The sequence below is a fragment of the Vigna unguiculata genome, chromosome 10, assembly GCF_004118075.2.
Source record: "Vigna unguiculata cultivar IT97K-499-35 chromosome 10, ASM411807v1, whole genome shotgun sequence".
NCBI classification, from domain to species: Eukaryota; Viridiplantae; Streptophyta; class Magnoliopsida; order Fabales; family Fabaceae; genus Vigna; species Vigna unguiculata.
Window position 1 is genome coordinate 37,627,837 of NC_040288.1, and position 16,637 is coordinate 37,644,473.

At 34.2% G+C, this 16,637-nt stretch overlaps 1 protein-coding gene across 1 annotated transcript; it reads left to right on the forward strand.

Annotated features, from left to right (window-relative positions):
- The first annotated feature begins 1,848 nt into the window (after positions 1-1,848).
- LOC114166732 (exocyst complex component SEC10b) lies at positions 1,849-12,986 on the forward strand. Its single transcript, XM_028051516.1, has 24 exons — positions 1,849-2,205; positions 2,312-2,551; positions 2,647-2,721; positions 3,063-3,164; positions 3,313-3,363; positions 3,440-3,545; positions 3,627-3,740; positions 4,598-4,689; positions 5,583-5,751; positions 5,830-5,906; positions 6,007-6,105; positions 6,200-6,290; positions 6,813-6,898; positions 8,733-8,906; positions 9,304-9,357; positions 9,454-9,582; positions 9,687-9,779; positions 9,860-10,006; positions 10,192-10,289; positions 10,812-10,896; positions 11,212-11,270; positions 11,586-11,684; positions 11,769-11,852; positions 12,482-12,986. The coding sequence occupies exons 1-24, from the start codon at positions 2,113-2,115 to the stop codon at positions 12,549-12,551; spliced, it is 2,487 nt and encodes an 828-aa protein (XP_027907317.1). The 5' UTR covers positions 1,849-2,112; the 3' UTR covers positions 12,552-12,986.
- The last annotated feature ends 3,651 nt before the right edge of the window (positions 12,987-16,637 follow it).

Here is a 16,637-nt window from a genome sequence, read left to right on the forward strand (position 1 = left end):
ACTGAAAATTTGTTTGATATAAATCTGAACCAAACCTTTTAGCTAACTTCAAAACAGTGAAAGCTTCAAAACAGTGTTTTGAAGAAGATCATTGTGAAGGAACCACAGCTCTTTATAGCTGAAAATTTGATTTGATTTGTCACAGTGGAACTGAAGACACACCAAATAGTTCTGTAAATACGCATTATCACCACGTGGCTGATCACATGACCTCTCTGAACTTTGTGTCCCCTTTTTTCTGTTTTTCACCAAATCCCAAGGCTAGCACAGTACAACACACATCAGTTACAGCACGTGATCCCAGTGGCATCAAATCCCAAATTTCAGATTTTTACCATTTCATTTTCAATCTGTACCAGAAAGAAGATAGATGAACACCGATTCACTCGCACCTCATTGATTTGAAGACTCTCAATTACTGCTAGGAGCCTCAATCTACGATGAAGGGTTGGTCCTTCGTACTGTCAACTCTTGCTTTCACACTGTTGTTGTTGCTGCTGCTGTCATCATCATCATCAGAAGCCAAAGCTGAGGTTAACTCTTTTTCACTCAGAGTGAAATCACCTTCTCATCAACCTCTGAAAGATTTGCAGGGTCAGAGAAAAGATCTTTCAAAGCAGGTGGAGTCATGCTTCCGAGCAATTCCCCCAAGCAATTCAAATCCAACGCAAAACAAGTAACTCATACGGTTGCATGCACTGCAATAACCATATCAGAACCAGCACTCTCTTATTTCTAGTTTTAGTTTTTCATTGTTCTAATAAATTTACAGATAAAACTGTTTGAGATCAATTGCCAATGATCATGTGTTTGCTTAGTACTTTACAACTTTTGTTAGTCAAGGTTGTTCAATTATATGACACACTGATATATACTTAAATCTGTTCCTTTTCTATGTTTTCTCTTTGCCCTCTGTCATGTAATTTGTGGATGAACAGAATCCCCAGAGGAAAAGTTATTATTGATTCTTTATTTGCCAGGTTTTATCGGAAAGAACTTGTTCAGATGTTAAATTACGAGGGTTGCTGAAGTAAGTTGAAGAGATTTAGTTAGATAAGTTTGTCTGTGAACGTTTTTTGTTATTAAAATAAATCAAAAACAAGTTCCCGAAACATGACAGTGATACTGAAAATTACACTGATGTTCCATTTTGACTCAAAATTTGCTCAAAATCACATGTATGTTTGGAAGTAGGAACTAAAAGACATGAAAAATCACATTCAATGTCTCCATCATCAGCATGTTTGGTTATGCATTAATGATTCGTGATTTATCAACAATTCAACGTCAATTCTTATGCAGAAACTAATTTTATTTTGCTTTGTGTGGTGGTAATGGAGATACTAAACATGTTATAGATAAATGGGTTGGGACCGAAAGAAAAAAAATCATAGCTTTTCTATAATCAGGATCTTATTCCATCTTAGTTAGCAAAACTTAGGTTTGCATTTTAGGTAAATAATGGATACATAGTATTATTATTTTTAAACCAGTTCATAAAGTAAATAGTAATTCAGTAACTTGAGACGAAGAAAGTTAACTTTTGATTGGTTGCCACGTGTAACAACAATTCTTGTTGCGAGAAAAAAAAATAAAAAAAAATGAAACACACAAAAGCAATGTACAAAAAAGTTCATTAGTTAAACTTCACACCTTACTTTGATCTAATGCATTGGGTTAATAAATCTTTTGAATTCTACAAATATTGATCTATCATAAATTGGAAATAAAGAAAATAAATATTTGTGTAAAATGAAAAATAAAAAAATAGTAAGATCAAGTTGTGGGTTAGAAAAGTAATTAAAAGAAAAATAAAAGTTTTGAAACATGGATTAAAATAGTAGAATTTTATTTTTTTAACAATTTTCTGCCGCTGCGATATTCCATCCAGCTTCCTTCCACCGTGTTCGTTGTCGCTGCTTCATCATCGATCGATCCATTCCAACGTGTCTCTTCACCGAGGGTTTTCACTTTTTCCAGTTACACTTTCAAACAAACAAAACTCCATAACATAACGATACAACCGAAGAAGAAGAAGAAGATCGCAGTTCCCAATCCCCTACCACAGTTTCGCCAAATCGAAGCACATTGACTCGCACCACTTCCTTCGTCATGAGAGAGCCTAGAGATGAAGGCAGCAAGCCCCCCAAAAACTCATCGTCGGCTACCTCCTTTCCTCTCATTCTCGACATCGAAGATTTCAAGGTACGTACGCTGATTCGAGCTATGATTTCCTTCAGCTTAAAGAGGATTTCGTTTCGATGATTGAAGGAACGTGTTGTTGATCTGGATGTTGCTGGTTCTGTGTTAGGGAGACTTCTCGTTTGACGAGTTGTTCGGGAACCTCGTCGGCGAGCTTCTTCCGGCGTACAAATTGGAGGATGCGGAAGGGGACGGCGGCGATTCCCAGCCGAACGGGCATCTCCGAGCGCCGTCCGATGCGTCCAAGTACTCCTCGCAGGTAGTTGCGAGTCCGTTGTTCCCTGAGGTTGAGAAGCTCTTATCGTTGTTCAAGGATTCTTGCAAGGAGCTGCTTGAGCTTCGTAAACAGGTTTTCCTTCCTCTATCGATTAGTAGTTTTTATTTATTTTTTATTTTTTTATTTTTTGAGGTCTTGATTTATTGTTGTTGTGTTTTGGTTGGAAGATTGATGGGAGACTCTACAATCTTAAGAAAGATGTCTCAGTTCAAGACTCTAAGCATCGAAAGACACTTTCTGAGGTGAGTCTCGAATCTACTTGGTTTGTGTTATGCGAAAATTTACAATTGTTGCTGCAGAGCATTTGAATCAATGGGTGTGAGGTTGTTGTAGCTTAATTGGTATTCTAGAGTTTGAGCCTTAGGTATTTTGGTTGCATTAAATATTTGGAGGAAGAACTTTTTCGCTAATAGTAGTCCTATTAAACATGGTCTCAAACCAAAAAAATTCGCAATAATTTTATACTGTAAATGTTCCTTGGGAGTATATACTATTTCCCTTACCGTAGTCATTTTTTCTTTTAAAAATTTCATTTGTTAATTTTTAATGTTTAATTTTTGTGCATGTTTTTTTTCCTGTTCAGCTAGAGAAAGGTGTGGATGGATTGTTTGATAGCTTTGCCAGGTTAGATTCGCGAATTTCAAGTGTTGGCCAGACAGCTGCGAAGATAGGTGATCATCTCCAGGTAGAGAGTTCTTCTATGGTCCAACTATGTTTGATGGGATGGATTGCAGTCTCACATTTGCTTGTATTATTATGCTTTATTGATAGGTCAGTTCCTCCTTTGTCTTTGAAATACAATCTCATTTCCAGTATTGTTTTATTTTTTTCAGAGTGCAGATGCTCAGCGAGAAACCGCCAGTCAAACAATTGAGTTGATAAAAGTATTTCAGTTAGTTCATTTGATTTTTACCATTATTCATGTTAAGAAATTTTACCAATGGTTGGTTTTTTCTGCAGTATTTAATGGAATTCAACAGCAGTCCAGGTGATCTGATGGAGCTTTCACCTCTTTTTTCTGATGATAGCCGCGTTGCTGAGGCTGCTTCGATTGCCCAGAAATTACGTAAGAATTGAGATGCTTTTTAATTTCTATATTGCTTCAACCAAATTATGTCAGTGCTATGCTAACACTGTCTTTTTTCAGGGTCATTTGCTGAAGAAGATATTGGAAGACATGGAATACCTGTCCCTATGGGAAATGCAACTGCTAGCAGAGGATTAGAAGTTGCAGTTGCTAATTTGCAGGAATACTGCAACGGTGATTTTTTTTTTTATGAAAAACATTGATACATTAGCTTCTTAATATCACATGTTTATGTCCAACAGAATAATTAAGAGAATCATAGTTATGCGCATTTCCTGTTAAAACAGCAGTATTAAAGTTCCTTTTTCTTCAAGAATATTGTGACTGACAAAGTACATTATTCAATCTAAGAATTGTGTAATCTGTGCGGTTGTCTGCTTAATTACTATGTTTAGATTGAATTTCAAAACACAATTTTATTTATCAATGATGTTGACAGATTTCTGTTATTATGAAACAACTTCATCTAAGGGCTCTGTAATCAGGCTAATTAGTCATGTAACACTTTTTTATGATCTTCTGGCTTTTACTGTATTTGTTACTATGAGCATCTAGAATTCCAAATACAAATTGTGTTTACTAAACAGTGGGGGGCTCATATTTAATTTTCCTTAGGCATTTTGTGTTGGAATGCAAGTGTCTAGAGTTAAGGACATCTGATTTTATCAAGTGTAATCTTTCTTCAATTTGGTGTGAGCCAAATGCAAGCAAAATTGAGGATTTAAATTGCATGGGAATTTTGTTTACTACCTTTTTTTCATCTAATAAGAAGATCTGTAGCAAATGACTTAAGCTAGCCTTGGACACAATTCAATACTAGCTCAATTCTACCTTTCCCCATTACCAGGGTGCATGTTCAGAATTTTGCTTCTTGCTTTTTAGAATATAAGAACATGCTCTGATATTTTTGGATTTACTGACCTTACATAAAGTTACAACCAAAATATTTAGTGGCTGCCCATGAATGTTTAGATAGTGTTCTGGATTTCTTTAGTAATAAATGATTGATGATTCTTTCACCGTTTCTGCAGAACTGGAGAATAGATTGCTCTCTCGGTTTGATGCAGCATCACAGAAAAGAGAATTGACCACCATGGCCGAGTGTGCCAAAATTTTGTCGCAGGTAATAATGTTTTGTTGTACATAATTACATCCATTTCGTTTCCCCTATAACCCGTGTCGGCTTCCCATATTACTAGTTCCATTATTCAGATAACTTGGATTGTTTCATTGGTAAAATCAAACCAAGAAAAAATATTAATTGTTGTTTGTAGAAATAGTACCTGATATCATCGCTCTTTGATGTTCATGGGTTTTTGGAAGCCTTGTATTACTTTTTTATTTTAAATATCTTATAATTCTTAAGTCCCATAGTTGGATATCTCTTGTTTCACTTGTCAATATCAATTTCAGTATAATAGTCACTACATCAAATGGAGGCAGTGCTTGCTTCCTGGTTTCCCATACCTTTAAGGATTTTCTTTTTGGTCATTTTTTGCACTTTTTCTATTATCTCATTTTCATTGCTACTTCCTTTTTCATTCCTCTATTTCACCAAATTCAAATGCATCATTTGTCGATTGTTTATGATAATTCTCTCGTTAATTCCAGCACTAAGTAATAAAAGCGCTTAGTTTTAAATTTGAGGGTAAAGGTGTATCAGTCTTCCTTTTGCTTAAATTGCATTGTACTTTCTGATTTTCTAGATGTTGTATAGTTGCCAATACTATATGGAATTTAATTTTACTGTAGTTGGCCTGCATATTGATTAAATTGTATTTGAAATTTAACACATTTTAAAGAGTCCAAGCTTCAATTTATGATTATACAGTGCAGTTGTTTGAAGGGTTGCTTTCAAAATGTTTCTACTGTCTCTTATGCTTGCAGTATATTTTACTTACTTGCTTATAATGGAAATAAGTAAATTCCCTGGTTGAGTGCATTACTTACATATTAAATGTTGATTTTTTGGTAAATGAGTGCATCTACTTAGCTAAATTACTACTTGTAATACAGTTTAACAGGGGTACAAGTGCCATGCAACATTATGTGGCAACACGTCCAATGTTCATTGATGTTGAAGTGATGAATGCAGACACTAAGCTGGTTCTAGGTGAACAGGGTGCCCAAGCTAGCCCTAATAATGTTGCTCGTGGGCTTTCCTCCTTGTACAAAGAAATCACAGGTTTGAAATATACTTTCTGCTGTTAGTAAAATGAAAGTTTTCCTGACAGAATCAATGATTGACAGTAGCTTTTTACAGATACTGTACGTAAAGAGGCTGCAACAATCACAGCTGTGTTCCCCACACCAAGCGAAGTTATGTCAATTTTAGTTCAGGTACCCAAAAACATGGTCTTCAATGAATATTGTGGCCTTGAACAGGTTGTATAGTTTACTATATTCACAAAAATCAATGTTCTCATAATTCTGTATGCAGCGAGTTTTAGAGCAGCGAATCACTGCCCTTTTGGACAAACTGTTAGAGAAACCATCTCTTGTCAATTTACCTTCCGTGGAGGAAGGTGGGCTCCTATTAGTGAGTACAATTATCCAACTTCCTTCATTATTATCATCCAAGAGTCAGTTTAGACACAAGGCTGATACCAATGTGATTTAATTTGAGGTTTCAGTATCTTCGAATGCTGGCAGTGGCATATGAAAAGACCCGAGAACTAGCAAGAGATCTACAAGCTGTAGGATGTGGTGACTTGGATGTTGAGGGTAATGATTTAACTCTGAATATGCCTGATTTTCTTAATTGATATCTGGTGAACTCATCTCTAAATGGAAAAATGGTTTGGAACATGAATGCAAATGATACTAGAAGGACTCATGTTTGTTTGTTGGATATTTTTTGACAATTACACACATGGTTTTGTTGTGAAACTTACATAATCTTAGTTATATAGTGGGCATGACCATTGAGAATGCTTTTGAATTGTACTTTCATAATTGTCTGCTTGCTTTGGTAGTAACTTCTGTTTGGTGTGCAATATAAATGTTAGATCTGGAAGTATAATTATTACTACGGCAATTTTCGACTAGGACTTTTGACTTTTCTCAATTTTATGCACCTTACCCATCTTAGAAATATGTGGTAATGATATATATGTTTCATTCTTGTATTATTCATTTCATTCCCACTAATAAAGCAGTTTTCTAATAAATGTTACTCACGTGCTTTGTGATGAATTCAGAATATTCAAAATATTTATTAGGTGAGAAAGTTCTCTGTTTATTCAGGTCTAACTGAGTCCCTATTTTCAAGCCACAAGGATGAATATCCTGAATATGAGCAGGCATCTCTTAGGCAATTATATAAAGTGAAGGTTTGTGATTGTTTTAATTCTTTCCCCTTACACTTGTAATATGTGGAAAATGATTTTACGATGATTCAAATAGTACAAGGATCACTATTTATAGTTATACAGCTTTGATCATACAAACTAAGCTAGAATTATGGACTTCAAATGAGACCTGATTATTTCAAACAAGTAAACCCTGACCAATCATTCCAAATAAAGAAGTAAATATAATTAAATGAAGAAAAAATAATGCATGTGCACCATGCTTCATACTTTACAAGTTACAAAACTTCATAGGCTAGTTAATGGTTGTTTAGTGCTCATAGCTTGCTTGTAAGATCTTGGAATCCCTGTGTGGGTAGCCCTGTTGTTAGAACCTCTGCCAACTGACTTCCAAAGGGAACATATGTTGTCTCCTGGATGAAGGGCTGGCCTATTTCTACATACTGTTCTCATTGTTCTGAACCGAATTATGGTTTTCGTGTTGCAGAAAAGCAACTTCATACTTAACTCCAAGGTTACCAATCATAATTTCTATCAATAATAGTTCACACAGCCTCTAGGTCATCAAATATGATTTTTATTCATGACTTGAATCTGAATCCATTGATCCTGTTTTAAGGCTTCTTGTAGATCTTAATAGAATGATGGCTGATATAAAACTCTAGTGTTTCATGCAAGGTGTATAGTCAACACTTGACACGAACGGATATTTAAGGAAACATCCTTTTTCTTTTGTACGCACTTATATAATATAGTCTAGTCTTGTTTCTAGTTGATGTGAGATCTTTAACACACCCTGTTATGCTGAAGACCGGAGATGTTATGCTGAAGACCGGAGATCTCGAGCGTGAGAAAGATTTGTAAGTGGTCCGATAGCAGGTAAAACAATAAGCCCAACAAATCTTACTAGAATAGACTCTGATACCATATTAGGTATTGGACTTTAAACCTAACTCAATCTCACAAAACCAACTTATAAGATGAAGTTTGCACCCACTTATACATTGTAATTTGGCCTTATTTCTAGTTGATATGGTATCTCTAACAACATGATTGGCAACATAGACTTGGCAACTTTAGGGGATAAATTTACATTTGACTGCCCTAGGATCCAATATATCACAACGTGGAAGGCAACACAACCAAAGGCATAATGTGGTGAACTTTGTATACTAGATCAAGTTTAATTGTGGAGTAAAGTAGCTTGATGCACACTTTGTATGTGAAGGGAGGGTTGTCGTTGAATGCTCTCACTTTCAGCAATTGGGGTATGACTGGTCTACACAGTATGTAATGTGGTGATTATCAACAAGTACAACAGTTGCACCGGTGATGCAAATGAATGCCGATAGGGAATCATGTGCTGTACAAATATATGGGAAAATGTCTTTGAAATGCGACATGGCTTCCAGCAATGAGTCTCGTGGCAGTGGTCCATTCACTGAAGTTGCCAGACTAAAAGTAGGGGGTAGGACAGTGGTTGCAAAAATATTAGTGCAACGGAAGGTTCCACTAAGGAACTGATGGCAGCAGTGAAGCCTGCCTAAGTTGGGCAGAATGAAGGTGGAGTCTAGGATTTATGTGTCTCTGTGAATGAAAGTGAATATTATGTTCTGTTGATTCAAAGGTACAACACAATTCACCATTTATACAACTTGAACTTAAAACTAAGCTAGAATTATGGACAATTCAGACCTGGTTACTACAAATAAGAAAATTTATACCGATTAATCCTAGTGGAGGAATATATCTAATCAAATATGTACAAAAAAAAATGCGCAGACTACTAATTTACACATGTTACGACACTATTTGAGTTGGACTACGATAAAATTTATGTCCATAAAATATGCAGGTGGAAGAATTGCGAGCTGAAAGTATGCAGATATCTGATTCATCCGGGTCAATTGGACGCGCAAAAGGAGCTTCAGTGGTTGCTTCTCAACAGCAAATATCTGTTACAGTTGTCACAGAGTTTGTGCGTTGGAATGAAGAAGCAATCTCAAGATGCAATCTATTTGCTTCCCAGGTAATTAATTATTTGCCTTTATTTACAGGGCAGTGCAGTAATTGCTTAGGGTAACTGTAGTAAGGACCTGCTTCCAAGAAAGTTTTGTTTAATTGGATCAACGGAGCATAATGTGAGGTTCTTCTTTATATAGGCTTGTTTAAATTCATTTCTTGTTGGTAAACTAAATGTTTATTTGGAGAAGCATAAAAATCAAAGAGCCTCATTATGGTCATACTAAATGTGATTTTTCCTTGTATTATAACTCATCAAAATATTTTTGTAATAATTATCATCATTATATAATGTGTTTTTTGTTTGGCACTTAGCCATGCTTAGGTAGTTAAGCTCTGATATTTTGATATGAATTCAACATTTTAATCCTTTATATGAATAATTTGAAAGTGTTTTTTTACAGCCTGCAACACTTGCAAACAATGTAAAAGCAGTGTTTACTTGCCTGCTAGACCAAGTAAGTTAGTTTCACATTTTGTCAGCATTCAGATATTTGATACCTTTAGTGCATTGGAGTTCATTATTCGGGTGTCATTTTCTGTCTGTTTTTCAGGTTAGTCAATATATAGCAGATGGGCTTGAACGGGCTAGAGACGGCTTGACGGAAGCAGCTAATTTGAGGGAAAGATTTGTGCTGGGTACAAGTGTTACCCGTAGAGTGGCTGCTGCAGCTGCATCTGCTGTAAATACATGATTTTTTGCATGCTCTTGTTAAAGTATATATAGAAGCGTAAAATATCAGGTCATTTCACCAGACATTTTTAAGATTTATTTGTTGATATGCAGGCAGAGGCAGCAGCTGCTGCTGGTGAGAGTAGTTTCAGATCTTTCATGATTGCTGTACAACGATCTGGAAGCAGTGTAGCTATTATTCAACAAGTACAATTTGAGCCTTGATTTTTAATTAATATTTTTAGCTATTAAAAAATCCTATAACTGAAATGAGTAATTCTCTGCAGTATTTTTCTAATTCTATTTCTCGGCTTTTGCTCCCTGTTGATGGGGCACATACGGCTGCTTGTGAGGAAATGGCTACAGCAATGTCAAGCGCAGAGGCAGCTGCTTATAAAGGATTGCAACAGTGCATTGAAACTGTCATGGCTGAGGTTAGTTCTACCTGTAATATTATGAGTGATAACCAGTGGTCAACTACATTAAACATGATGGCTACTCTCTGTCTGCATAATATGCATCCAAGGTTCTGGGTGTTTCCTGTGTTTTCTCTTTTGCTGTTAAAGTTTGAATCATAACTCCTAAACTCTTAAATATTTCACTTTAAACCCCTTGACAGGTGGAGCGGTTGCTTTCAGCTGAACAAAAGGCTACAGATTATCGATCACCTGATGATGGAATGGCTCCTGACCACCGAGCAACCAGTGCCTGCACAAGGTGGACGTTTCTTGAAACTACTTAGTACTGATGATGTTGATATTTTCTGTAATTTATATCTGTGTATGTGAACTAGTCTGTTTTTACTTTGTCTGAACATTTCAATTTTTATGATTTCATTCTTCATGCATATTTAGCAAGGTTTCAAAAATTGGATCAGTTCAAGGATTCAAGGTCCAACTGAGTTTGTTTGCTTACATACCTATGAATATGTGAAATTATATAAAAAATATAATTTATGTTAGTAAACAAGTAGAATAATGGAGGAAAAGCCAAAGTATATCTCTAGCACTGGTTCACTGGTAAGCTTCTGCTTTTAATGGGTTGATCAGACTAGTCAAAACATCAGATCTCCCTTGTTAATCTGGTAGTTTTAAAAACAAGTAAGGCTGTATAGATTCTAGACACTATACTACAGATGCCAATGTTATTTGAGGGACCAAGTTTGAATCTTATTTGAAATAGATATCAGCATTGAACTTTCCAACTTTATATTCCTAACTAGTATATCTCTTGTGTCAGAGTTGTTGCTTATCTTTCCCGTGTGCTGGAATCTGCATTTACTGCTCTAGAAGGCCTTAACAAACAAGCATTCCTGACTGAGTTGGTATGTTGTTTCTAATCATTGAGTATGTTGATTTTGAATGAAGGAGTTGGCTGCTTGTACAGAGTCATTTAGGAGGATGATCTTCACAAGGTTCTTGCATCTTAAAACAAACTTTCATTGGTTGGATGTCTCTTTTCTTGTAGTTGACAGTGTCTATCATTTCTTTTCTAATGGGGTAAAGGGGTTCTTTTGATTGTTTGCTTCCTTGTTTGTGATAGTTCAGTCCCTAATGAATGTTTACTGATGAAGAAGGATCCATACTATTGATTCATTTGTCCTACTTTCTTTGAAACATGATGAATTTTGTCATTTTAGGGGAACCGCTTGCACAAGGTGCTACTAAACCATTGGCAGAAGTATACTTTTAATCCAAGGTAATTGTCTGGGACTTACATTCCTCATTTTCTCTAGCTTGTATATACATATTACTATAACAAGTACTGCTTTGATGTGGAAAAAAAAATGTTCATAAGCTAATTACAAATTAATCCTTCTGAATTTTCTTTCTTCACCTTATGTTTAATTATTTTCTCTGTGCACATCTACTTGTGTGTTTTAGGTTTTATGACAAGCCTTTTTGTTACCAATTTCAAAGTTTATGCTGACAGTAATTTATGAATTTTATATTTGTCACTAACTGGTTTTATAATATCCTGCTGATTGTCGTATACTCATGAATTGTTTTGCAGTGGGGGATTGCGACTGAAGCGTGACATTACTGAATATGGAGATTTTCTTCGTAGTTTCAATGCTCCTTCTGTTGATGAAAAGTTTGAATTGTTGGGCATGTAAGTTGAATGACATGCAATTTATTTTTTCAAATTCCCCCCACCACCCATTTTTACATACTAATTTCTGAGTGCTTTCTATAGAATGGCCAATGTATTTATTGTTGCCCCTGAGAGCCTTTCGACTTTGTTTGAGGGCACACCCAGCATACGGAAAGACGCACAAAGGTATAATAATTACATTGGATTTGTAAATAATGCAATGCTTTGTGTTTTATTGTTGGCTGTTATTATTATATTGCCATCACATCGTTATAGAATGGCTAATAATGACATTTATATTAAAAAAAAAAATCTTTTCCTGTTCCTGTTCAATTTCCTTGCACTCTTAAATAGTTTCATGAAGTGTCTGTGGGGTGAGTGTAATCCCCGATCAGGATATTAATTGTTCCTTCACACCAACACTTCAAGCTTAACCATTGAATTCAAGCTTGGTTACTACTGAAGCCAACCTTTGTGGGTTGCTTTAAGTTAATTTGGTTATTTAAGACGATTAGTAAGGATTCAAGTAAGATAAGTGGATCAAATTAATGATTATTCGATATAAAAGAGATAGAAGAAAATGTTAGGGAAAACTGTTGAAAGTTCTGTCTAAATGGTTTGACTAAAACTTTATTTTTGATAGTCAAATAAGGTTTACTGTTTATGTAGTTTGCACCACTTGTTAAGATAAGTCTTGGTGGTGGTGGTTATTAGTAAGCACCCCTCTCCAGCACACAAAATCCCAGTGAACAAATTAATTAATGTCCTTGCGTATGATTGGTGATGACAATGTTCATTTATCTGCTATGCAACAGATTTATTCAACTTCGGGATGACTACAAGGCTGCCAAACTTGCGTCCAAACTAAGTTCCTTGTTTTCTTAACAAAAGTGAGCCTGTGATCTGATCTTAAAATCTCTGGTTATGACTGCATTCACCTGTTTCCTGGCTATGTGCACTAACGCTTGTACTGAACTCATTGGTGGTGTTAGAAGAGTGATTTAACAATTTGTTCGACACAAAATTATAGGAGGTTATTCGGTAGCCGTTTTAGTAGAATTAAATGTTCTTTCTTGCTGAATATTTGGAGGCATGAATAGGAAGGGAGACCAGGTAGATTTGTATTTTATTTTTTATGCATAGTTTTCTGTTGTGAATGTAGTTATATTTTTTTTTTCTGCTTGCGGAGATGCTGATTTTTGGTGCTAAGTGGACCAGGCTTAGACCCGAGTAAATATAGTGAATACTTGGACTCGTCGTGTAAATTAGTTTTTGTATGGAATGCAACGTATCATTATGGCGGTACGTGCCATCTGTTAATCAGACTTCTCCGAAGAATTATCTTCTTCAACAAAGAACATTCTTATCATAATAATCTTGGGGCAAAATGACCTATTATTAGTCGTATGTTGAAATCATTTACCTCGAACTTGAGATCTAATTTCTGATTGAACCCCAAGGTAGAATAGGGAAAAGCGAATACAAACAACATAGTAGGACTTTGTAGTATACACACAACATAGTACGTAGCTACTGGAAGGAGTAACTAAAATGCAAGTTACAACCACCCAAACTACCTAACCTCCAAGCTATAGCCAATTTGATGTTATAAAAGAAAAGTTTGTTCAATTAATCTAGGATCATTTTTATGGTATCAATGTGATTATAATCAACTTTATTCAGTGACATTAAATAAATAATAACTTCAATTTTCATGACAAGACCGTTACTTTCTTCAATATTCATGGAAGCTGTTTGTGCTTCTCCCTGATAACCTTAGCTGTCATGTTCTAGCTTGTAGATCGGTTAATCTGTTCTATACTAAGGAACGAACTAGATAAATATTCGTAGAAAAGTAGATAAAAATTGATTTTTTTTTTCAGTAGCTAAATTAATGTACATCCAAGATAAAAACTGCTTTTTAAAGTTAATGTAAGTTTCTATAAATTAGTTTAAATAAAAATTAGTTTTGATTTCTGAGAACTTTTTCTAAGAATGGTTTTGGAAAAATATTATCCTCTGCTTTAATTAGTAACAAAATGGAAGTTACAACCAGACTAACCGCTTACCTAGCTTGTTGTGAGTAGCAAAATAGAATGCATGGATAATGATATTTGTGGGAAGAGTGTGGGCATTCTGAGTTATTGAAAATGTATCAAATACCTTCATTGGATTCTTTCTTGCAAAAGAAGGTTTTTCTTTTCCTTATTCTTTTTGTTTTCTTCTTTCCTTGTACTTTTTTAATAAATATTTACTAAAATAAGCGATGTGCCACATTATTTACATGGATCTGCATTTGAAAAGTCCATTGCTGAGGACGATTTCTTAATTGGGTATTCAGATTTTTTAACTTTAAGTGACTAGTCAATCTAAATCTACATTGATTTCTTCTTGCTTATATAATTTTTTATTTATGTCTAACTCTAAAATGTGTTCTCTAATACTCGCTTTGTACTCATACTGGCAGCAAAATTAGTTACAAGCCAAAATTGAGCTTTGAAATTAAAGTCATATAAAAATCATTACTTGCAAGAAGATGACTTAAAAGTTAAAAGTTCCAATTATGTTGACATATCCTAGGAAAATGAAAGATTGTCATTTACAACTGCATTAGGTCAGGGGATTGAATAATCCACATTCAATGACTATATTTTCTAGTGATAACAACACTTTTTTAGTATACCTTTTCTTTTATTGTTTACTTCTGCTTCGAAATTTTTAGAAATTGCAAGATATAAATAAACTTAATTAAATACAGAGTCACACTCTCATAAACTAACTACTTTTTTTTTATGAATACGGTCAACAACAAAAATGATTTTGTTGTTTCAACCGAATTCAAAATCCGGAAGGCTAAACTCAATTCCCTCTTATGCAATAACTGGATCTAGAAGTAAAAGTTGTTTAAACTCCCTCAAAATTGGGTGGTCTAGAAATGGTTAAATAAAAAAGAAAATAAGTTATTTTAGACTGAACGATAGCTATAAAGCATTACTCATGTTACCCATAGCAGAAGCTCGTGATTAATTACCTCACTAATGGAGCAATCAAAAACCAGAAATAAAGTGATGAAGAAGGGCATGGTATGGGAAGAAAGCAATGAGAAAGTGAAAGTAATTAACAATGCTCCACTCAGTTTAGTCCAACGTAATGCAATACCCTTTCTCAAAGCAACACCAAATTAAAGTCACACTTTGTAGCCGGTCTCCAATCACAAACAAAAGTTCCACAAACTCTTATTATTTTACTTTCACAACATAATAATATCTTGCAAATTGCATTTTCTTCTAATTTTGGGACAAAAGCAGAGACATCAAGTCAAAACCGCAAATCACGGTTTAATCTGTTCAATTTTCAAGTTTTCTCCACCCAGTTAAACCAAACCAATTGATTCTAAATAAATAGTCAGAATTCAATGGCCATATATAAGTGTTTGTATTTATATATATATCCTAAAGTAAAAGAGACAGAGAATGCCGAAATTAGCGTAATTGTTAGCATGCCAATGGTAAACGCAATAAGTGTCTCATTCCTTATTTGTTTCTTAATTATTGGTAACCAATATAGAACTTTGGTACTATTATTAAATCCCTTCTTAGTTGGCTCATTGACAATATATATATATATATATATATATATATATATATATATATATATATATATATATACATATATTAATTTGTATATTTTTTTATGGCTGCATTATCTTCTGTAGTGAATAAAGAATGCATTGGACTAATTTAATTATATGCAAATATCAAATCCTCCACGTGTTGTGTCTGCATAAACTCTGTAATCTGTACAGAGTCTGTTCCGGAATCATTCTTTTTGTATATTTTGTATTTTTTATCTGAACCAAATAGATCCGTTACCTTCATAATGTGTTCTTCCTACTTTTTAAACTCTATTCTTTATTCTTTTTTAAGGTATGTAACGTATACTTTCAATTTTTTTAAGGTTTAATTAGTTAAATGTTACCTATTTTGGTTTGGACATGTCACTTTGATATTTATTTTTAAAAATGTGTCGATCTAGTATTAATTTTTGAAAAAATGTCTTAATCAGATCATTTTCAGACAAAAATTATTAAAACCGTTAACTTAATTCATGACTTTTACTATTAAATTTTAATATAAATATCAATACTTAATTTTGTAAATCATTACTAAAAATGACCTAATTCAAAAGTTGGAAGTCAATTGACATCTTTTTAAAAGCGGATACCAAACTGACATATATAAATAAAAGTGGGTATGATCCGATTAGTTAAACCATTTTTAATACTCTGTACTGTTTACGTGATGAGTTAATATATGTATCAGTTAGATTTACGTTTTAACGGTTAGTGTACTTATTCACATAATGTTTATATGTTTTATTTTCATTGGGTATGCAAACAACCAAACTTCTTACATTCACATATTATGAGAAAAAAATAGTAATAAACATCAAACACAAGTTGCAAGATCTGTCACCAATGTGTTGTGTGTGTATTTTATTTATTTATGCAAGATCTATGCACTTAGATGCAATGTATGCAAATAAATAGATTGAGATGAGGTCAAATACTATGGCCCATGACATATACAACGTTGTTGTTGGTTTCTAATAATTATGAAAAATCAAAGCTCACACATGTTTCTGCATTTGAATTTTGTCTTCTGCTTCAATTCATCACTGATCCCACATTGATTTTTTACAACACTATTCTCTATGTTGTTATCTGTAAAATCACAGTGATCACTGTAAAGTGTTAGAAAAAAAATTGCTTCAATATATATAATCACTTAAAAAAAGAACTTTCAAACACGTGGTGGGTGTAGTAGAAAAAAAAAAATGAATGCGCATGGTTAACACGACCCAGAAAAACTGAATATTATTCAAAATGTTGCGTCAAAGACAAAAGTCTCATTCGCGTTAAACAATCGCAACTTGTCTACGGTGAGTTTTGTGTGTTTGTTCATTTCAAAA

Coding starts and splice junctions, on each gene's coding strand:
- LOC114166732 (XM_028051516.1), top strand. CDS start 2,113: ATGAGAGAGCCTAGAGATGAAGGCAGCAAGCCCCCCAAAAACTCATCG. Junction 3,741..4,597: donor TTTGCAGGAATACTGCAACG/GTGATTTTTTTT, acceptor CCGTTTCTGCAG/AACTGGAGAATAGATTGCTC. Junction 6,899..8,732: donor GGCAATTATATAAAGTGAAG/GTTTGTGATTGT, acceptor TAAAATATGCAG/GTGGAAGAATTGCGAGCTGA.